General features: G+C 40.2%; 1 protein-coding gene across 1 annotated transcript in view; it reads left to right on the top strand.

Moving 5' to 3' along the window:
* Nucleotides 1-22827, top strand: part of KCNK2 (potassium two pore domain channel subfamily K member 2) — a 106185-nt gene extending 83358 nt beyond the window's left edge. Inside the window, exons 5-7 of the mRNA XM_075863333.1 lie at nucleotides 3329-3515; nucleotides 4531-4670; nucleotides 19805-22827. Coding sequence (XP_075719448.1) covers nucleotides 3329-3515; nucleotides 4531-4670; nucleotides 19805-20122 — 645 coding nt within the window. The 3' untranslated portion in view covers nucleotides 20123-22827. The remainder of the gene's footprint in view (nucleotides 1-3328; nucleotides 3516-4530; nucleotides 4671-19804) is intronic.
* Nucleotides 22828-24590: the final 1763 nt, after the last annotated feature.

Genomic DNA, 24590 nt, shown 5'->3' on the forward strand with positions numbered 1-24590 from the left:
TGACGTTAGTGAACGTCAAGGTGCGCGAAGTTACTGCACACATTGACGTTCATTAACGTCAAGGTGCGGGAAGGGGTTAAACAGTGTTTGATACCATTATGTGAACAGGGTATTTTATTATTATTATTTTTTATTATTATTATTATTATTATTATTATTATAGTTTTTGGCCAGTGTATAGCAGTAGTGGTGTTTGAGTAGTAAATTATGTTATGATGAGCTCTTTATGACATATTATTTGGGCACTAGTGTTATAGGATATTTGGGAACTGTACAGAGATATTACTGGGGCACTGTACAGCAATATTTAGGTACTATAGGATACCTGTATATTATAGTGTTTGAGCACTCTATTGGTTTGGCATTGTTGGGTAGAGTTATAATATTTGATCTGGATATATGCTGTGTCCAGGGTGAGGACTGGACATGCCTCCTTCTCCTTGCTGAGCCCCACTACCTTCTCCTGTCTCCATATGCTATGAGAAGATGTGGACTGTGACGAGGACAGACACCTATCAGTGAAGGGTAGAAGTGATTTTATATTACTGTCAGTCAGTGAGAACCTGTGGGGGTGAGGTGACAGTGGGAGAAACCCAAGCTGAACTGCCACACCAGAGCCCATGAGTCTTTAGTTTCATCTCAGCTCACTCCCATTGTAGGACTTCTCCTGTGCTGCACCTATTCTGCGGAACTCACTGCCCCAGACCATAAGACTTGCTCCTAACAGTCCCAGTTTTAAGTGTGCCTTGAAAACTCATTTCTTCAAGAAGGCCCATGTCACAACGTCACAATGTCTAAACTTTATTTTGTCTACAACCATAATCCATGGCCCATACACAACCTGACCTAGTCCCAGATATCTCAACTTCACAATGCTGTATACTGAACTTGCTGCCCTTGTAATCACTCTGCACTTTATAACTGTGTTTGTTCAGATACTGGGTGGGTGCAATGTTTTTTATATTTTCATTACAAATACAAAGGGTTGGTCTTCTGGATAAAGTTAGCGCCATGTACCTATTGTGTTACACCTCCTGATCCATTTAGATTGTAAGTCCTGTCTCCTCTTGTCTCATTGTTTGTGCATTTGTTTTCCTTAGTGGTTAATTTACTTGTTTGTTGCTTCCCCAATTGCTAGGCGCTAAGGAATATGTTGGCGCTATATAAAGATTATTCTAATTTTTATTATTATTATTTTTATCTTTCTCGCTTACTCACTGAAAGAAAAAAAAGGTGGGTAATACATTTAGAAATTGCACTTCTACAGGCTGCATACAAAGCAGAGAAGAGTTTGGCTTCGGCCTTAGTACATCATAGCTGGCGGCTTATATATGTAGATGAGTGGTTGGGAAGGTTGTGCGAATATTTTTGGAATTGTTAAAGGGTGCGCTAATTATGTAAATGAAATTAATTATTAATCTTCTAGCAAATTTTGCCAATAAATACTTAAAATTTACTGCCCCCATTCTCTTGAAAGTGAACAGTTACAAAATAGCAGATAGTCCCACAAGATAAATGGTAGAAGGGTTAACTCAACCGTAAATCTTTCCTTATATCACGTATGGCCATCTACCTACAAAAGGTGGGGCACGCGCTCGCCATGGGTCTTCCCTGCTCCAGTTTTTGAGCTTTGGCAACTGGAGCTATTCTTCTGCCAAATCAATATCAGGGCAGGGGCTGACCTCATATAGAGACATACCATGTGAATGCTATGGGGCCCATGGTGAGAGAGACACCATACACATTATAAAGTTTATTTGCATCCACCTCTAGGGGGAGCCCACTGCATACAGATTTTCTCAGTTCCCATTAAGTTAAATTTTTGCTGTATAAATCCATTTGTTATTAGCACCCCCTAGTGGCACGTGCAAGCTGACAGAATTTAATAATTTAACTCTATTAGGGGAATGCATGAAGAGTGGTCTTTCATACCCCAGTCTTCAACTAAAGTTTATCGGCATGAAGTATGCCTCTTAATAAATTTGTCACATCTGTGGCTACCCGTGTGCCAGAAATTCAAATCTATGTCTGCTGTGAGCAAGCATAGATTTATGCTATAATTGACGCCAATTTCTGGCGTAACTTATAGTAGATAGACCCGTCCGATGGTGTACCATCCCCCTCCCACCTAACTCCGTCCACTGTTTAAAAGTAAAAAGTTCCCAATTTTAGCGTAAATGTGGTGTGAGCCAAAATGTGCAACTTTTTAATGTCACAAAAGTAGTGTAAATGGAAGCAGAAAATTTCGTAGCCCCGACCCTTATAAATAACTAATACCTTTGGCGAAGCTCTAAGTGGAGGGTGGGGTCCATTCTGAGTTTTATTATGGGACCCTATAATTTCTATGTATCAGGGAAATTAAGGTAATGGAATATAATAGCATATTAATCTGGGTATTACCAATATAGAGATATATTTAATCTTTACCCATAATGGACTCGGAGGCTTTGTATGCTAGTGTTGCTCTTTAAAGGCTACAAATTACAGAGGACCTGTCCCTAGGTCATATAAGTTGAACTGGTTAAATGACCTGAATAGCGCTGTGTCCCTGATTCCAGTGCAGTTTTTATTTTTTTCCTGGACTCCCTCGTTCCAGAGATATAGCCCACTGTTGTGTTGGCTCCATATGTGCTAATTTGCTGTAGTTAGCTAATGGGGTGGAGCTAGCTTCCCTGCCTCTGATGCTGACCAATCAGCACAAGGCAGCTTGAGGGTAGTTCACGCCCTGTTGGCTCTCTGGAACAGGGGGGGGGGGAGACAGAAAAACAGCGCTGGAATCAGGGAGACAGCACTATTCAGGTCTGTTAACCAGTTCAGCTTATATGACCTAGTGACAGGTCTCCTTTAATAGCCAACCAAAATCTATAATTCCCTTACTTTGCTGATTAATCCTTGGTTCGCCGGTGCAGACATTTCAAGTTTTAGCTGATGTCAGTATGATCTACCACATTATCCCGGTGATACTGTCTGAGTTCATATCCACATTCAACCCAAATCCATAGTACATATAAGTCCTCAAAGGGGATGTCTCTTCAGAGACAACCCCATAAAGTTTAGAGCCCCCGCGACGATAAGCTGACGTCTTGCCTGATGGAAGCCCCTTTTTCATGTCCATATGCCCTAATAGGACTTACGGACAGGGGTTGTCTTCTTTTTTATTTTGGTGAAATTTTTTTTTAGTGATTGACAGGGAAGAGTGATCCCAGTAGATGGACACATCTAACCAGCTGAGCATGGGTTGTACATTTAATATGACTTGGTGTTATGTAAGTGCCCCCATCACAATCTATGGTAAACGTTAACAGTTTTGTTTTATTTGTCTTCACAGAAGTGGAATGTAAGTCAAACAAAAATTCGTATCATCTCTACAGTCATCTTCATTTTGTTCGGCTGTATTCTGTTTGTTGCCATCCCGGCTATGATTTTCCAGCACATCGAGCACTGGCATACTTTAGACGCCTTCTACTTCGTGGTCATCACTCTAACCACAATTGGATTTGGAGATTATGTGGCTGGTAAGTTGTTGATATGTCATAAAGTCAAACTTTCCTGAGTGAAGACGCTATCCTCAATCCTTCTTTGGTCCATATCCGCTGAGAAAAAAAGAGTACGAGGCTGAGGAACTAACTTCCATGACCATTCTCTACATTAAAAGTAGACTTTGACAATCAGAACTAGTTTATGTTTTCTTATATACACTAGATTTATGTTACATTACGTTGATTTATGTTACATATGGGTTGTATGGCCTACATTAGACCAAATAACCTAAAATATAGGTGCCTTGGTTCCAAGAAAGGATGGGGTTGGTCCAATCCATTCAACTAAACCCCCATTGTTTCAAGCTACTTACCAGAGGAGCAATGGCCGTGTGCCCTAACCATACCCCCTACCCCCTAGAACAGATGTGTATACCCTTTTTTTATTTATTTTGAGCTCTGCTTTTATAGACACAGAACATATAATCAATAAGGACTAGTAATCCAAAATAGTAATAAACTCCAGAATCAAGTAGTATGGTCCAGCATCAGCTGAGACTCTGTTAACATTATGGAAGAGATTCTGCCAGAGGTATACCGCGGGAAATCCTCAAATGTATACCTCCGACGGAAGACTGGAGGTATACAGTGATATCTGTCGGCAATAGGCTCCCGTTTTCTTACTGTATAAAATGGCGTAATCTGCTGCTCTATTCTATACAGTGGAAAAAAACAAAACAAAGGTATGCTAGTGCTGGCTCGGCGTATGCCAATAGGACACTTTTTGGCATTAGCTAGATAAATTGGGCGCTATGGATACGTTTGGCGTATGCTGTGTGATCCTTCTGTACGTAGTTCACAAACATAATGTGAACACAGTCTGAGTTGTCCAGTTGGGGCATGACTCCTTCATCATTTTAAAGCATGGGACCACCGAAGGATCCTAAGGTTCTCTAGTGGGCCAGTCCAATGCTACCGACTACTGCTGTGTTCCACGGATGTGAACTTTTGCCTTCCTGTCTACTCACTTGGTTATCCAATCTTCTTCTAGGTGGTTCGGATATCGAGTACCTTGATTTCTACAAACCCGTGGTGTGGTTTTGGATCCTGGTCGGCCTTGCTTATTTTGCTGCTGTGCTTAGCATGATTGGCGACTGGCTGAGGGTGCTGTCAAAAAAGACGAAAGAAGAGGTGAGTTAATACCCAATAAGCAACATAAAACAATACAAAACCAAAGGGCAAGAGGGTCTAAAACCATTGAAGGAAATGAGGTTGAGTAGATGTCTTATACGTTAGATCCTCTTGTCTTCTTTGTAAATAGATACTTTGCCATAATAATCAATTTTACTTGTAGAATATTTGTCTCTTACTGATCTTTTATGATTTTCTACCTTACATGGGGCTTAACACACAATGGATTAGGGACGTCTGACTTGCTGATCCCATTGCTGCCTCCATCTGTGAATGAGAGGACGTGACCTTGAAATGTTATTTTATTTCCAGTATTCAATGGCATTGAAATTATTTTCATCTTAATTTCAAGGGGTTGAGATCGCTATTATGTACCACAAATGGAATGATGTTTCTTTGTTGCAAACCAATTTGAGGGAATAGCAATGTTAAGCCGTCCCTAGTGAGTGATAACAAGCATTGTAGGTATAGTACAGGATTATGTTTCTGTAAAATAGCAGGGGGTACGTTACAGATGAGGGAAGTGAATCTCCCGTTTCAGATAACATTTACAAGAAGCCACATCTTACAGCTGTAAAATCCGCCGTATACTTCATTACCCTTCTATGACCAGTCGTTTAGCTATAAACTGGGTTGGACTGGTCCTCCCATATGTATCGTCTGTGCTGCTGCATCGGGGCCCTATAGATAAGGGGCCCATGACCATACAAAAATGTAAATTCCTTTTGCTGTGTACCAGATTGCATGTAAGGAACTGTGTTAATGATTTATTTGGATCACAGTTACTGGGAAATTACAAAATAGCTTATAGATTGGCACATAAGTAAAGGGTTGGTTAATGAGGCATCGCTCTATGATGACCTTGTAGCTCATAGAGGGCAAAGGGCCCACACTTTGTTCTTGTACAGGGTCCCTCTTCTGTATATATCCACCTATGCCTCCAAGGGACCAAAGGGTCCTCAGCAGGTACTGTCACAACAGGGTCCATAATGTCCAGTAGCAGATAAACCCATCCAAAGATGTAAATAAAGAAGATCACTTGCTGATGGATATTTTACTGTTTGCTATCTCAGCTGCCTTACCTATCCTAATGGTGGTCATAGGACCCCAGTTCTCTAAAAGTGGGACCCAACCTATCAGGCATTTATGGCATATACTGTTGAATATATTAATGCCCCTTAAAGTGGTTGGCTGCTTTCAGACAGTCCCCTTTAAGATGCTGAGCCCCCATCATATAACTAATACAATCTGGTTCCGCGGTCAGGTCTCCGCCTGAATGGTTGTTTATCCTCTATGGAGCTCTATTGTTTCCATGGTTGAATTTATATAGGCTAAGCACAATCTAAGGTACACACAGTGGCATAAAGATCCCGGGTGCAGGATGTGCGGCCTTAACTGGGCCCTGAGGGGAAGGCGGCCTACAGGTGGTCATCCCGCATTCCCTCAGGCTGCCACATCAGGCGGCCTGTGCCATTGCGTTAGGACGTTATATGTGATGCAGCACACAACGTCCTGACACTGCCCTGCATCAGGACTTTAAATGCTCCGCGCCACAGACTAGGCTTGATGTGGCAGCCTGAGGGGATCCGTGACGGACCTCCTATTGTCGAGAAAAAAATAGAGTTACAGAGAGTAATGGCTTTTTATTTATATATGTATATATATAGCACACCAAAAAAATGTCACCTAAGCCGCTACATATAAATATGCATTACTGCTAAATCTACTTATAATAGGGAGGTTCTTAGCGCATATTTTGATCAAACTGTGTGAGCCCACCTGCCACATATATATATATATATACACTACCGTTCAAAAGTTTGGGGTCACCCAGACAATTTTGTGTTTTCCATGAAAACTCACACTTATATATATCAAATGAGTTGCAAAATGACTAGAAAATGTAGTCAAGACATTGACAAGGTTAGAAATAATGATTTTTGTTTGAAATAATAATTTTCTACTTCAAACTTTGCTTTCGTCAAAGAATGCTCCATTTGCAGCAATTACAGCATTGCAGACCTTTGGCATTCTAGCTGTTAATTTGCTGTGGTAATCGGGAGAAATTTCACCCCATGCTTCCAGAAGGCCCTCCCACAAGTTGGATTGGCTTGATGGGCACTTCTTGCGTACCATACGGTCAAGCTGCTCCCACAACAGCTCTATGGGGTTGAGATCTCGTGACTGCGCTGGCCACTCCATTACAGATAGAATACCAGCTGCCTGCTTCTTCCCTAAATAGTTCTTGCATAATTTGGAGGTGTGCTTTGGGTCATTGTCCTGTTGTAGGATGAAATTGGCTCCAATCAAGCTCTCCACAGGGTATGGCATGGCATTGCAAAATGGAGTGATAGCCTTCCTTATTCAAAATCCCTTTTACCTTGTTCAAATCTCCCACTTTACCAGCACGAAAGCAACCCCAGACCATCACATTACCTCCACCATGCTTGACAGATGGCGTCAGGCACTCTTCCAGCATCTTTTCAGTTGTTCTGCGTCTCACAAATGTTCTTCTGTGTGATCCAAACACCTCAAACTTTGATTCGTCTGTCCATAACACTTTTTTCCAATCTTCCTCTGTCCAATGTCTGTGTGCTTTTGCCCATATTAATCTTTTCCTTCTATTAGCCAGTCTCAGATATGGCTTTTTCTTTGCTGCCCTGAAGGCCAGCATCCCGGAGTCGCCTCTTCACTGTAGACGTTGACACTGGCGTTTTGCGGGTACTATTTAATGAAGCTGCCAGTTGAGGACCTGTGAGGCGTCTATTTCTCAAACTAGAGACTCTAATGTACTGGTCTTGTTGCTCAGTTGTGCAGCGGGGCCTCCCACTTCTCTTTCTACTCTGGTTAGAGCCTGTGTGTGCTGTCCTCTGAAGGGAGTAGTACACACCGTTGTAGGAAATCTTCAGTTTCTTGGCAATTTCTCGCATGGAATAGCTTTCATTTCTAAGAACAAGAATAGACTGTCGAGTTTCACATGAAAGCTCTCTTTTTCTAGTCATTTTGAGAGTTTAATCGAACCCACAAATGTAATGCTCCAGATTCTCAACTAGCTCAAAGGAAGGTCAGTTTTATAGCTCCTCTAAACAGAAAAACTGTTTACAGCGGTGCTAACATAATTGCACAAGGGTTTTCAAGTGTTTTCTAATCATCCATTACCTTCTAACACAGTTAGCAAACACAATGTACCATTAGAACACTGGAGTGATGGTTGCTGGAAATGGGCCTCTATACACCTATGTAGATATTGCATTAAAAACCAGACGTTTGCAGCTAGAATAGTCATTTACCACATTAACAATGTATAGAGTGTATTTCTGATTAATTTAATGTTATCTTCATTGAAAAAAACTGTGCTTTTCTTTCAAAAATAAGGAAATTTCTAAGTGACCCTAAACTTTTGAACGGTAGTGTATATATATATATATATATATATATATATATTCTGGGAGTGACTGATCTAGGAAGGGGTCTCATATGGGGGTGGGGGCTGATCTGAGAAGAGGCCTGGCACTCCCTGGTTACACTCCTGGGTGCAGAATTTATTGTTTTCCACTCTGCGTAAGTGCTACCAGTGGCGTACAGAAGAGAGGGGACCAGATAGCAATAATCAATACCGGCTGCCCATTATGGCGTCCCGGGTATTGCCTGATTCCTCACCCCCATGTTTGCTAACAATGTAGTTCCTCAGGAGAGTTCTGCACAGGTTCTTGCCACCCAGTAGCAAAGGGGATGGGACCAACCAAGGCTGTGCCCCCTCTCTCTATGGGTCCTATAGCAGCCGCATGCTCTTCCTCTATCATATGTACACCCTGGTGTGTTACCAAAGCGAGAATAAGCCAGTAGTAAACAATGAAGTAAGAACAGGAATGAACATCTTACGATGGATAACTTCTTGTCATGTAAGTTACTTATGAATACAGAATAAAAAACTGTATATGTTTTTGCCTATTATTTTCCTGTTTTGTACTGGCGGGTTTTCTAGCTCTTCCCTGGTTAATAATGGTCACATATGTATGAGGCAGCAGCTTTTTATACATGTTTTAGTTTGCAGTGTACAGTAAGTGCCAAGATGATTTGATGCGCTACATTTGCATTTCCACGGTGGCTGCTGTTCATCGCCTTATGTTATATATACACATTAACCGCTTCAGCTGGGAAATTAGCCTGAAATGACTTGATTGTAATAAAATGGGGTTGGCAGTGGCACAAATCTAAATGTGTGAATTAATTATGTTGCAACTCACACCAAATTGTGTTAATAAATGTGATGCTTGTTTTATAACTTTTTAAAGCTTTTTAAACATTTTCTATTGAGGGCTTAGGTAGTGTTATTAAATTACAAGATGAATAGATAAATTGGTGGTTAGATAGATAGATAGAGACAGACAGACAGACAGACAGACAGACAGACAGACAGACAGACAGATAGATAGATAGATAGATAGATAGATAGATAGATAGATAGATAGATAGATAGATAGATAGATAGATAGATAGATAGATAGATTAGATGATAGATAGATAGATAGATAGATAGATAGATAGATAGATAGATAGATAGATAGATAGATAGATAGATAGATAGATAGATAGATAGATAGATAGATATGAGATAGATAGATAGATATGAGATAGATAGATAGATAGATAGATATGAGATAGATAGATAGATAGATAGATAGATAGATAGATAGATAGATAGATAGATAGATAGATAGATAGATAGATAGATAGATATGAGATAGATAGATATGAGATAGATAGATAGATAGATAGATAGATAGATAGATAGATAGATAGATAGATAGATAGATAGATAGATAGATAGATAGATAGATAGATAGATAGATAGATAGATAGATAGATAGATTTTCTACCGTACTGTACACCACCCAAGTGAAGCTACAGAACAGGTGCATACCCCCTTTAATTCCATTGTAAACCCTGCTAGACCTCATGGGCCCTAACATTTTAGGGCCTGTTTCCACTAGATAATCCCCCTTTCATCTGGTGGGCGAGTCCGAGCCCTGGCCCAAGGTGGTGGTTTATGGTGTACAGCATGTTAGTTATCAGATGGACAATTTTTCATTTAATTGTCCCTGGTTGTACCTTTCCCCACCAATCCCTGGTGTTCTTATTCACAGGGAAACACTGGTAAAAAAAAATTCAATGCAGAAAGTTTCTTATTTTTTATATATATATTTTTTTTATTATCCACAAATTGCACCCACTCCCAAAATGGCACCCTAGCCAACCAACTACTGTGCCAAACCCACGTCCCACCTCTGCCCCTGTCCAACGAGAGGGGTCCACTGCAGAGCAAATGTAGGGGCAAATGTGGCTTCCCGTTGATACCTGATTACGGGGGGTTAGAGTCGAAAATCGGACTTAAAACAACCCCTTTATTGGGCAACACTAACATGAAACCTCAGGTTTTACTCAGTAGCAGTATCTTTTTGAACATGGACCATGGCGGCATCAGGCATAGAGTAGCACCACTAGGGACCACAGCCTTACCTGCAGGGACCAAACCCACATATCCCTTCATCTCAAGCAGTCTTGGAAACAGGGGACCTCAGTAAGGACAAATAAACTAGGTTAGCAAATCTCCAGCCAAACATGAAATTTCAGTTACACCATTCCCCATGTATTTGCTACCTACTTAGATGCTTATATTAAATTTCTCTCATTACTTTTGGGGGTCACTAATTACTTTATTATTATAATGACTTTCTACAGAACTACAACAAACAATAACTCATTGTAATCACTATTTTACATAGCTTTTTTATTCTACACGGTTGAGGCGAGCCACAGAAATGACCTTTCGGAATTGAATTAAATTTTTCGACTTTTTGTGACTTTTTCTGCCTTTTACTTAAATAATACAAGTCACATATTCTCTTAGTCTGAAAAGTGGAAGACAATCAGTTTGTGCTCCAGAGCTGCTCTTCCTGCTTTAATTGTGGACAGGAAGTTGCAACTATAGTCAACCATTTTGGAGGCTATCGGGGACTATTTTTGGTCACCCAGTCAAGTATACATAAACAGCTTTTTAACTTATAGTAGATTTTTCTGGTCACTGAGTCACCCAACTTTATACGGACATACACACACATTTCCCTGCTCTCCTCCCTCTGTCCTTTATCTATGTCTGTCAGACATACTAGTCCTTGACAATGAATTAGAATATCATTAAAAAGTAAATTTATTTCAGTAATTCAATTTACAAAATAAGTTATGAGCACAGAGGATGCAAAGAGGGAAAAAGAAAAAAAATTGTTCTGGTCCTCAAGGCAAAAATTGGCCTGGTCTTTAAGGGGTTAATAGGTTACCCTGAGTACAGGGTTGTCAGTTATACAACACGTATATCATAACATTGTAAAAATTCAGGCTGGTGAGACGCAGTCACAGTTTATTACAGCAATTCAGCCTGCTGTCACTCTTATGCCCCGCACTAGTCAGAGTCACATTGGGATCATACTGTATGTGCCTAATATCTGAAAGAATATACAGTCCACAAGAAATATTCAGTTCAGTGATTAATGTCCATCATGATCGAAATAGAACAGAAATCTTATGGTTTGTCCTTACAAATGTTACTGTATCAGTCTGGTCTCCATCACACAGCATGACACATCTGGTACCAGGCCTGGAGTGTATTGTGGCTCAGTGGCTCGGTGGTACTTCGGTTTCCTCCCACACCCCAAAAACATACCAATAGGGAATTTAGATTGTGAGCCGCCATGGGGACAATAAGTAAGGACCTCTGTAGCTGCAGAATATGTTGGCGCTATATAAGTAACAGAAATAATAAATAATTATCTAAAAACAACTAAAGAGGCAAGCCTGAAAGTGAAGGTCCACCTTTGATCATTATGCCTTATTGTTGGTCCAGAATTCTGTGGTGAATAATTTATTTTTATATATCTTTATAGTGGTCTGAGTTCCATTTTTCTGATATAGAGCTCCAAATCCTCTACATAGACATAGAGTTAAAATATAACATTCTATCTGCCTGTCCTCACCACTAGGTGGAGCATACTGTATTCTGTGTTATTATTGAGATCAGTATATATCAGTGTGCAGTTAGCTCCTAAGCTCCCTCTAGTGGTGGCTGCAGGCAGACAGAATGTTATGTTAAAGGGCAAATAAACATTCAACAAACTTCTGACATGTAATAGTAGCATGTCAGAAGTTTTGATTGGTGGGGGTCCCAGCACTGAGACCCCCACCAATCGCTCATGTTAGTTCTTAGCCACTTAGTTTATGTTCGGCTTTTTCCGGAAATCAATGTATTGGGGTACGGACTCAATGGAAAGTCTATGGGCCAGTACTCCGATACATCGGCTTTCCGGAAAAAGCCCAACAGAAACGAAGTGGCTGAGCGCCCACACGAGCACTTCTGCCGCTTCGTTCTGGAGATTGGTCTCAGTGCTCGGACCCCCACCAATCAAAACTTCTGACATGTTACTATGACATGTCAGAAGTTTGTTGAACGTTTAGTTACCTTTTAATAAAAGTGATTTGGAGCTTTGTTCTAGAAAAACAGAGCTTTGACCACTAGACATATTAGAATTTTTAGCCTATATAGATAAAAAAACAAAATTATATTTAAGGGTGAATCTTCCCTTTAGGGCTGCTATGCGGCTGGATAGAAGAAGGGTCCCAATTCAGGCTTTCCCCATGACTAGTGTGGACTTGTGCTATACCCCCCCATCTCGACAATCGAGGGAAATGTAAACCGGACCACACATTACATTGCCCTTCGCCCATTTAGATTTTTTTTTGCTATGATATATTTATGTTCCTTTATAAATATTTAGGTAAGTTATTATTCTCAGCAATTCTGCTAATATATATATATATATATATATATATATATATATTAGAGAATTGTATAAACAGTTGCATATGGATTTTTTACGTTTACCGTCACTGTAAGTAAAACAGACGTGTCCCTAATTACCAATTTTCCTTATTTTAAGGCTCAACAACAACAATTGAAGCATAGGGCCTATATCTATTAAAAACTGCTTGAGAGGTCATTGGTTATTCATTAGATTTTTAACTGCCATCTGGCATTGAGCTCTCACCTGCATAGGGGTCTATACACATTAGGGCGTCCATTGAACGTATAGATTGGGAAAAACTTCTGAAGTATTCAACTGTATGCCAACTTGGTCTCCAGGATCCCCATAGCAGCTGCGCGTTTTGCCTCTATGGTACATATGCCCTTGTTCTGCAGTCCGCACCTATCTTGCATTTCAGTCTCATACAATTTTTTTTTAATCGCATGTCACCTGATAATACAGAAACACCTGGAAAATAAAGTCACACCATTTTGACATTTGCCTGAGAGTCCATAATTTTGCGAGTATACTGAGATGTAATGTGTGTGTGTGTGTGTGTGTGTGGGGGGGGGGGGGGGGGTAGAAGGTTCCGGAATAGTAAAATTTCTGTTTCTATTAGAATGTTTCCAGTTTACTATGTAGTATTGTAGTAGATTATTATCACTATATTTTCTTAATTGGCCAGTGCAGTGATCCCATATTCTAGTATTAGGACGTTTTATTATAATACTGTACTTTTATCCTCTTATTATTTCCTCTACAAGACGTTGATGATGAGCTCGGCTGTTATCTCCTGATTAGCTGCCACTGATTTGAGACGATTATTACCATCATTCCACCCCACCTGTTGTGGTTTGGAGGTCTCAAGGCAATCTACTATCTTATTAAGTCTGAATGATGGACCCGGAAGATAATTATCACAGAAAGATCCAAAATGTAAATGCTCATCAGAAATGATGTCAGTAAATACTGTGACGTATTGCTGATAAAGTGGCTTATCCTATTTTTGAGAAATGTCTTCAGGGAGAAATTAGAAGTGGCATGAAAAGCCAAATTTTCAGATATATACCCTACCCTTTAATGTGAAAACCACATCTCCAACCGTAAGTAGTGCCACTCACCACTGCATAGCAGCACAACCTCTCAGGTATCTCCTCTGACTGCCCACGACACAGACTCTTCATTGCTGATTCTTTAGGATGACATGGCAAAGAGGAGTCTATAGGGCAGGCAATAGCGTGAGGCGCTGTATGGGATAAAACCCTACATCTCCAACAGCCCAGGAGCTCTCATCTTTTTCTAGGCGTTTCCTGGACGTTCCAAGAGAATAAGTAACACTGGTCTTGTTGCCCTAAGAAGCTATCTCTATCTATCTATCTATCTATCTATCTATCTATCTATCTATCTATCTATCTATCTATCTATCTATCTATCTATCTATCTATCTCTCCATCCAGTGTCAGACTGGAGTACCATGGGCCCACCAGAGGAAATAACTCTTGAGGCCCACGCGTCAGCTATATTGAAATAATGCGACCACACTTAATAGTGTAGTAAAACGTGTGTAGTAAACCAAAGACCAATATTACCACCACATAGTGACCAGGTAGTGGTAGACACCAGTCCTACATAAGCGCTCTGCAGACCATATAACTGAAAGGAGTTTTCCCATCTTAGACATTTATGGCATATCCACAAGAAATGCCAAAAACGTCTGATAGATGCGGGTCCCACCTCTGGTCCCCACAACTATCTAATTGGTGCCCGCTATTTCTTTATGGTTTTTTAAGGTGCGTGGATTCATGTCACAAATGTAAAAAACGTATTTAAGTGTGGAGTCATTGTAACCAGGGACAATATCTAGTCCTACAATGAAACAATATAAGTTTGGGTTGGAGTTCTCCTGTGCTGCCTCCTCAATATAACATATTTTTTTCTGTATTTTTTTCCGTATTTTTTTCCATCCGCATCTCAGGCACTTGTAGAATACTTAGTAAGGGCCATAAATGTATTTGTTTAAAGCATAATTTGATTTGATATATTCAGATACAAAAAAAAAAGTCGTTGTCATCAGCTGAGAGAACATTGGGTTCTATAAACAGAACGGCTTAAAATGAGCGAAGAGAACGTTTCAGAATTCATTACTATTAGAAAGCCGCTCTCTGTCTGCTCCGCACACTGAACGGCAATGCTGAAAACTCATTAGAGATCTGTAACTAAAGACGGCAGAATTTCTAATTGAAAGACTAATAGACTAGAAAATATAATGGATTCAAGTGCCACTACGTGGAGCGCATTTCACTTTATTGCAATATATTAAAAATTGTTTACAAAAATAGAAACCGTAGAATTTACAAAGATGTCAGCGATTGTTCCGAAACACGGTCTATGCCCACTGGCATTGTATAGTCCTTCTACCTTCTGGAGGCAAGGAGCCTTCTCCCTCCCTTCTTGCCCTTAGTTACGAGGCCTTTCATCCTTACAGGGACGTAGCTATAGGGGGTGCAGAGGTAGAAGTCGCACCCGGACCCTGATGCCAGAGGTGGCCCAAAGGTTTGTTTGCTGCATACGAAGACAACCAGGCCCTTTTACAGATTTTGCAAGGGGGCCCAGCAGCTTCCGGCTTCTCCTCTGCCTCCGTGTAACAGTTGTATTCATAGAAGGGATAACTTAAAGGGGATGTCCACTTTGAACCATCTTTTTTCGTTGGAAGGGTCCCCCCACAATATTTTAATCAGAGGGTGTGCCAGTGCTGGGAACCCGAGGTGTAATCTGTTGGGGAACTTGGTAGAAAGTGATCAATTACCCTGCAGTGCCACTACAGGAGACATGAAGCATTACACGTCTCCTATTGAAATAAATGCATTGTCTGTGTAATGACTGGGCGTGCTGAGTCCTCCAGAATGAGAGGCACCCTTTGTAGCCACTCTCTACTCTGGCTCAGAGATGTCCTGAAAGGGGCCTCTTTATATGAACTCAGAATTTCCGTGAAGGTTGTTTCTCACTATGAGACTTAAACAAGAATAAATGGAGCCATTGGGGTCTTGTATGCATTTTTGCGCTTGTCCATGTCCCGTGGGAATGGATTGACCATTGATTTACACAATGAATGTTCCTCAGTGACTCCACAGATTACCAGCCATGGAGGATTGGGTCATAATGTAACTATTGATAGTCACATTGATAGTGGTAGCCCAAAGACCATCACAATCATGATCTGCAATGACTGCAAGTGGCATCATACAGTCATAGCGTTACAATGCACTGCTGTATCGTGTCTGTATCTCTAGACGTAGCTCTATCCTGATGTGTAGAAAAGACAACAGACATTGGAAGAATATCAACTTTTATATCTCGATTAAAAACCCATTACTGCTGAGAAAGATACAAATAAATCTACCACAAGCAACAGTCTAGAAGAAAGGAAGCCTAAAGGACTTAACGCTAAAGCTTGCCGCGTGACAATTCAAATTAATGATCAGTATGCATGTTTTGACTGTATCATGGCAATTATTGAACGTTGGGCTTAGGTTTTTACATAGCAGCTGATCTAAACAAGCAGAGCTGCAGTATAAAGCATGAGGGATAAGGGCAGGGATGCATAACAGCTTGAACCTCTGATATCCCCACAATGAGACCTGGAGTAGATTTGTAACACCAGTAGAGCACACTGGGCACTGTGGTTTTCACCTGGAGTTACTGATTGGTGACTTTATGGGGTAGTGCCCTAATGGAACAACGCTAAAATGCAGCCGGGAGACGCAAGACTGAAGGAAGACTGATTGTAATATGTCCGTCATTCAACACTGATCTTTTGCTTATACATAGCAGCCATTCTGGGCTATCAGGGCTGCAGTGTAAAGCATTAGGGATAAAGGAATGTATAAGTTTGAGTCTCTGACATTATTAGACTGAGACTGGAATTGGATTTGTGACTTCAGTAGAGTATAGTGGACACTGTAATATAACTGGAATCACTGAATGGTGGCTTTATGGGGTTAACAGCCTAATGGAACAAGCCAAAAAGCACCTAAGAGTATATTGATGGTATTTTATATTGTTGTATTATTCCCGCATCACCGCCGGATCTCATATCGCAGGTGGATTAACATCCCACGAGGAATTATTTTACTGTACATAACGGATATGGAGGAACATTACATACGTGTTAATGAACCAAACTGTGAGCAAAATATGTACTGCTGACAATAAAAAATCTATTCTCTAGTGTAATACGCGTACGTTACCGGCACAGCTGATTTATGTCATTCTAATTCATTATATCATGTGCTTGAAGTTGCTGAAGTGCGGTTACATGAAGACCACATTTGTGTAGACACGCAGTTTACGGGGGCATCGATTTTATGAATGAATCTATAATGTGGTGTAATAAGGGGGATTCCAGCATGGTAACGCTATAGACCTCCTCCCTCTGGTGTATCGCCCCGATGGAGAATTGTTTGCTCCACAGCTCAGATATTACCGGCCTTTTCTCTGCTGACTTCTTCTTGGAATGACACTGGATACAGCTCTAGTGTAACTTTACGTTTTCTGGAAGCGATCAGATTATACTGTCCTGGCACAAGGAAGCACTCCTGGTCACTGTATCACACTAATTGGCAGTGTATACCATTAAAGGTTCGCCGTGTGGCACTCTCTAGGTGGAATGTATAGTCCTGTTTTAATGGACGCTGTGTGAGACTATTTTCTTGGCACTATTTAGCACTGTTTATCTGGGCATTGTAAAGTGATATCTGGGCATTGTACGGTGATATCTGGGCAGTGTATGGCACTCTTGATCTCGGCACTGTATACCGTATTTTTCAAGCATTGTTCCGAAAGAAAAAAATCTTGATGCGCCCCCTTAAATATTCAGTGTGGGTCCCTGTTGTTGACGTGAACTCATGATTTACTGTGACATTCATGTAGTATAATGTTGTGGCAACCTTGGAGGGTGGAGTAGCCAGGGAGCCCACTGTAAGGACCCCTTGACATGACCGTACCCATAATCATGGTCTGTGATTAGGGGCATGGACGGCCGTGGACAGTCACCCACCTTTGCGGGCCGTGCTCCCATTATAAAGTATAGGAGGACGGGCCGGAAAATAAAAAAATGGACATGTCCTATTTTTTACGGAAGCTTTCTACGGCCCGGACACCTTCTCGTAAATATACGGGAAGGTGTCCGTGGGTCATTGAAATGAATGGAACCGTATTTTGATCCGCAATTACGGTCCGTAATTGTGGACCAAAATTACGGTCGTGTGCATGGGGCCTTACTCTATTGTCCCCTTAAATGGGTACTCTGGTTTCTGCAAATGTTATCCGTAGTATATAAAATTTTTGAATATACTTTCTCTATCAATTCCTGATGGAGATCTCTGCTTGCTGTCATTCAATAGCAGCCGCCATGTTGTCTTACAAAGTGTTAGAAACGTGAGAAAACTGTACTTTATATCGTGGTTGTACTTCTTCTTTAAGAAATATGTTTTATTTTAATGGAAAAAAATGTAGATCCAATTTTGCAGTTATTTATCTTTATGTTCTGCGGAATATACATCAGTTTGTTTACCACTGTGTACGCAGAACAAATTAAATCCAATTTTCCCTAATGCATCAGTAATTCGCTTGATCAATCAGAATACAAAGTGCTCCCATAATGATGAAGTGGAGCAAGTGGTTAGAAAGGACGGAGAGAACTTCAATAAGACTTGATTTAATGTATTCCTGGATACAAAGTATTAGAAAAAATGATTTCGGATTACATCTGGCCTATGACTAAAACCTCTGCTGATCTTTACACTTCACTCATTAATGTACATTTACCCCGAAGGGCTAGCATGGAACGTAATACAAAGAACATGAATTTATTACATTTTGCAGTCATCTGCTCCAGGTCACCTTTCCAGAAATATGCAAATGCATTGATAGTTTTGCAGAAGACATTCAGGGTAACTTTACTTCTATAGAACTCGTGATCCAAAAAGTTGGAGGTCCCAGGAAGTGCCTAGAGGCAGCCGACCCATAAGTAAGGTCAGCACGGTGGTTAGCACTGGAGTCTTGCATCGCTGGGGTCTGGGCTTTGAATCCAACCAAGGACAACATCTCCGTGGAGTTTGTATGTTCACACCATATTTGGTGGGTTTTCTCCGGATTTTCAGGTTTCCTCCCACATTCCAAAAACATCCAGATAGGTTAATTAGCGTCCTAAGAAATTGCCACTTGTTCAGGTGCCTGGGAAATTAGATTGTGGACAAGGACTGATGTAAATGATGATGATCTCTGTGCAGCACTGTAGAATAACTTGCTTTACAGAGGGGCTATCAGTTATTTATTTATATTGCTTATATAGGACCATCTGAAGTTATATAGGGGACAATGTGCCGTTGATCTGAACAGTATTTGGGGCATACACTACAACTGTTAGAATGTAAAAATGTCAACTTTTTGCCCCATTGCAGCTACATTCCTATAAGATGAGAGATATTATTCCAAGCCGTGATATAGTGTATGGCCGGGACCTTAGGCACTGTCTAAATATAACATAATACACCATACCGTTTTATTCTAATAGAGGAAAAAATTTTGCATTTCCGTGATTGCTGACACCTTGACCCACTTGTCCTTTTTGGACAATCCCTTTTTTGTTAGTTTGGTCCCTCAACTATAACTTAGGCCCCATGCACAGGAACATGCTTTTGCGGCCGCAATTCCCCCGAAATTCCACAGGAGAATTGTGGCCCCATTCATTCCTATGGGGCCATGCACAAGACCGTGGTTTCCACGGTCCGTGCATGGCCCAGGAGCGCGGACCGCAGAAAGAACAGACATGACTTATTACGGCCAGGTTCATAGCAAATAATGGCCACGTCCATGTGCATGGCCTGCGATTTGCGGGCGGCTTGCGGGTGACACACTGCCCCCGGCCGACCCGAAAATCATGGCTGTGCACATGGCTACGGTCGTGGGCATGAGGCCTTAATCCTAAGGTGTCTTGCTTCTGGGATCACCAGTGATCAAATGGGTACCAGGAAAGAAGTGTTTAGTTCCCCTGCAGTGCCACCACAGGGGAAATTAAGCATTACTCAATTTCCTTTGAAATAATGGGCCATCTATGTATTGCATGCTCATACCAGGCCCTCCGGAGAGAGAAATGGGGTATCTAAACTAATAAGGTATTTGAAAATGGGTTTTCTAAACCAGGAAACCCATTTAATGACTCTTTTATGTTGATGAAACGAAACTCTTACACTTTCCACTATTTCTTTTTTGCTCCAGGTTGGCGAGTTCAGGGCGCATGCTGCTGAGTGGACAGCAAATGTCACAGCAGAGTTTAAAGAGACCCGGAGGCGTCTAAGTGTGGAGATCTATGACAAGTTTCAACGGGCTACCTCTATTAAGCGAAAGTTATCCGCGGAGCTTGGTATGAGTCCAAGTCAGGAAATGACGTCTTGCAAGAGAACCTTATCTGTCAACCACCTGACCAGCGAGAAAGAGGTGCTCTCCTCTATGACGAGAAGCGACAGCATGTATCTGAATGGTTTGACTCCGCACTGTGCTAACGAAGAGATCGCCATCATTGAAAACTTTAAGTAGCTCCGCCTACCGACTCCACTGTCGCCCAAATACTACATTTGCCATAAGTAAGACTACCAGCATTTTTAAAGCCTGCATGAGCTCGGAAAATGATATACAAAGATCAGTACTGTTAAAACTATCCAATATGTAGTTCAAAAAGACTCTAAACTCAACAACGTCTGATGCCTTTCGGTGCCCAGACTGTTTTCGTTTCTTTTCTAATGTGCCATAATACATGCAATGTTATATAATATAATCTTAATAATTTTGTTAAAAAAACCAAAAAGCTACAAATTTGGATCAGACTGGCAAATGGAATAGACAGTCCACGGACTATGTTTTTTGTAACTGGAGAAGTCGTTACGAGATACTGTACAGCCTTTAACCTAAGAAACTTTCGATCAGTGCCTTACTCCGCATAGACACACAACCTCCATAGCTGTTATTTTTTTAATTTAGGCCTGAGGAATGTATTTTATCGGCAAATCCATGTTGCTTGAAGAAGGCATACAATGGTGCCTCACTGCACTGGTCAGGAAAGGATGGAAGATGTCCGAAACTTTGAAGCCACAGCAGCCATTAGTGGAATGTTAAAGACCAGGAAACAATTTTTTTATTTTTTTTTATTTAATTATTTGGGAGGGGGTTATTGAAACCTCTATTTCTAAAATCAGTGTTGGACTTCAATGGGAAGCCATGGCAAGGAAACATGGTGTCATCATTGATCTCATGACCTAGACTTCTCCAGTGGTAGTCAAGGGTATGTATTACATAGGGGAGGCCAGAGGAAATTTAGACCCCCATATATTAGCCCCATACTCCTTCCCCATGGGTGTGGTATGAACCTTTGTTTTTTTGTTTTCACCCTCCTCTTCACGGGTATCCCAAAGGAAGGGAGAACCTTCTCGGACACTGTATTGCCTTTTTTTTTCCTACAAAGGGGTGAGGCAATGATTGCACCAGTCACCAGTAGGGGGGTCACATTTTATCTCTAGGGTCTCCTTTCTTCTATGTGTGCCCCTGGAAGTAGATTTTTTTTAGCAAGACAGGTTTATATAAAAATCATTGAAATTAATTTTATTTACTCTCAAGTGGCTTTCACAACCGACCAAAATCGAGATGTACATTTTTATTTTGATTGATCCAGTATAGTTATGCTGTTATGCCTCAATGTTTAGCCCACAGAAAGGGCTGCCTACATTAAGTTTAGGTGATGAAGGACCCACTTTTAGGCACAGAGAGGTCATGCTTATTGGTGTTTTCCTTTAATACCGGTAAATATTGTTTGCAACTCTGTGGTGCAATTTAAGCTTCGGCCTATGAATAAAAGGTCTTGACTAATAATAACAATTTATAAAAAAAATATTAAAATTTTCCAAAAAGTAATCAACAATACCGATGATGAAAGTATTCCTTATAAGCTGGTAAGTTTATAAGGAATATGTTACGTTTCAAGTTAGGAACATAAACTCAGTAATGTCATTTTTAAGGATATTATATTTAATCAGGGAAAACAATATAAAGGAGAACACAAACTGAACATTTTTGTAAGTTAAATGGAGCAAAAACCCCTAGGGTTTAATATAACATGTATTATGAACTCATTTTCCTATACTGTATTGCTGAATTCTGAGTTAATAGAGTGGGGGTCCTCTGTTCAGGATCTTCTTATCTTGTCCAGAGTGGAGAGCAGTTACAAAGATCGTCACTCGCTCTGGAGGACCTGTCCTGTTCTGCAATACACAGACGACACATTGATATGAATAGGCACTGTGTAATGCTTAATTTTCCCTCTGGGGGCGCTGTAGGGAAATTGAGCACTTATTGCCAGGTTTCTCCCCAGAATACAGCTGATCGCAGGGTTCAAGCAGGGGGAAACTTTGCAATCAGCATATTGTCAATGGTCTTCCTAACAAGTAGGGTTTGTCCAAAGTGGAGAACCACTTTAAGGAACACTTTGGCAATACTGATACACTGTATTATGCCTAGTGCAGGGACTGAGGGGGTGGTGTATGACTCAGGCACCGCATTGTATCCGTTTTGCCCGGAGTATTTTTTGTTTTTGTTTTGGATGACCCATTTTTATTTGCTCTCTTAGAGGTAATAGTGGAAAGGGGTCCCCTATTTGGGATCATTCTCTACTTGCCAGGATCCCTATGGAGGTAGGGGCCTAACTGTTGGGGGTGCAGAGGGAGCAGTTGCACCCTGAAACCTGGAGACTGAGGGAACCCAAAAGTACCCTGAAAAGTAACATTTTTGGGACCTTTTCTGTTTATATTATGCAAGTTTTTCTAATACATCCTGAAGAGATGATACTGATACTTTCACATGACAAGCAACAATGACGACAGACAAATGTATCCAACAGCTCCGAGTATGGACCGATGAGTCTCCGAGCAACAGCTTCATTGCAATAAGATGCAGTATGGGCTGTAGTATTAAGAACGAGCAATACCCACAGGGCAGAATACTGTTATTACCGCTTCTCTTTCTGTTTTGGCCATTTTTGTTTTCTAGCTCCTGTCTTTTAGAGTCAAGGCTTCCACGTACGAGGCTGAGCTAATAAGCACAAGGAACGTGTACAAATAGTAATGTAACTGCAGAGATTGTAACACACAGAATAAGAGCGCCTGTAGCTGGGACAATGTATTATTAGGAAATACAAAGTGGACATTGATATTTTCATGGAAGAGTTTTTAATTTTATTAAATTATATTTTACAAAAGAGATTATTTATGTTTCTGTTTCTTCATTTTATTATAGATACTGTAGTATTAGATATTATATTATTGTATTTTTTCCCCAGGAACAGCGCTCCTCCTGTCCATGGTCTGTGTCTAGTATTACAGCTCAGCCCCATCAACTAAAGCATAGATGTGAAGGCTGATGAGAAATATCTCTAAGGGCTCAATTATACTCACATATTCTTGGTCCATATTTTCTTCTGTAGTCATCAGAAATAAAAACAGATCTATCTATCTATCTATCTATCTATCTATCTATCTATCTATCTATCTATCTATCTATCTATCTATCTATCTATCTATCTATCTATCTATCTATCTATCTATCTCATATCTATCTATCTATCTATCTATCTATCTATCTATCTATCTATCTATCTATCTATCTATCTATCTATCTATCTATCTATCATCTATCTATCTATCTATCTATCTATCTATCTATCTATCTATCTATCTATCTATCTATCTATCTATCTATCTATCTATCTATCTATCTATCTATCTCATATCTATCTATCTATCTATCTATCTCATATCTATCTATCTATCTATCTATCTATCTATCTATCTATCTATCTATCTATCTATCTATCTATCTATCTATCTATCTATCTATCTATCTATCTATCTATCTATCTATCTATCTCATATCTATATATCTATCTATCTCATATCTATATATCTATCTATCTCATATCTATCTATCTATCTATCTATCTATCTATCTATCTATCTATCTATCTATCTATCTATCTATCTATCTATCTATCTATCTATCTATCTATCTATCTATCTATCTATCTATCTATCTATCTATCTATCTATCTATCTATCTATCTATCTATCTATCTATCTAATCTATCTCCAGCCAAACATGGCAAAGTTCCTGTTTACATCCAGACAGACCTAACACCTCTCACAGCTACGAATTTGTCACAATTGTATACAGTCTAGGTAATTATTTTGGAGTCATTCAGGCTGGAGATAGATTTATGCTGCGGATGTACTGTGTTTAGCTTACATAGAATTATCTTGACTGGAAATAATTGAAACAATCTGTAATACAATACAATACATACAGTTTTGGCCCATGTAAGCAAGAATTCACTGATAGCAAGCAAAGATCTTGCACGTTGCAGAATTTCCAAAAGACTTTCATCTAGACATAAATAAAACTTTATTGTGTAAAATCAGAAAATCCTTTTAGGCCTCTTTTACTCATAATTTTTTTTAAATGCTTGTAAAAAAAATACCCTAAATTTCAGCGTTTATCATTGCATTTTGTCCTTTTAAAATTATTTTAACATTTTGAACGTGTTGTTTTCTGTTCTGCAGTGAAGCCTATGGAAAAAAAATGGCGGGGAAAATTCCATACCTGTACATGCTGTTTTCTATATATCATTATAAACTATAAAGACGAAAATACCACAAATACCGCAGCCATATGCTGTGTGTGAATCCAGCCATAGGGGTAAATTCAGTCACATACACAGTGATTCTGCTTTGTAAATAATAGAATTAAAAATTCCAAACTCTGCAGACAGGTAGAGCTGTTAGGGATGTTCGTACACACAGCGGCCGTGCTCCATTAGTGTACGATGCAGTTTTCGGCCTTGCCTGCTTTATCTGTACGATCGGAGGAAAGGTGAGGAAACACGCAACAGCAGCAGTTGCATGTGGCCGAAAATCACACCCGTGCAGCTTTGCGGGTTAAACTCTGGTGGCCATTTACGTGGCCA

Source organism: Rhinoderma darwinii, chromosome 4, assembly GCF_050947455.1.
Source record: "Rhinoderma darwinii isolate aRhiDar2 chromosome 4, aRhiDar2.hap1, whole genome shotgun sequence".
NCBI lineage: Eukaryota > Metazoa > Chordata > Amphibia > Anura > Rhinodermatidae > Rhinoderma > Rhinoderma darwinii.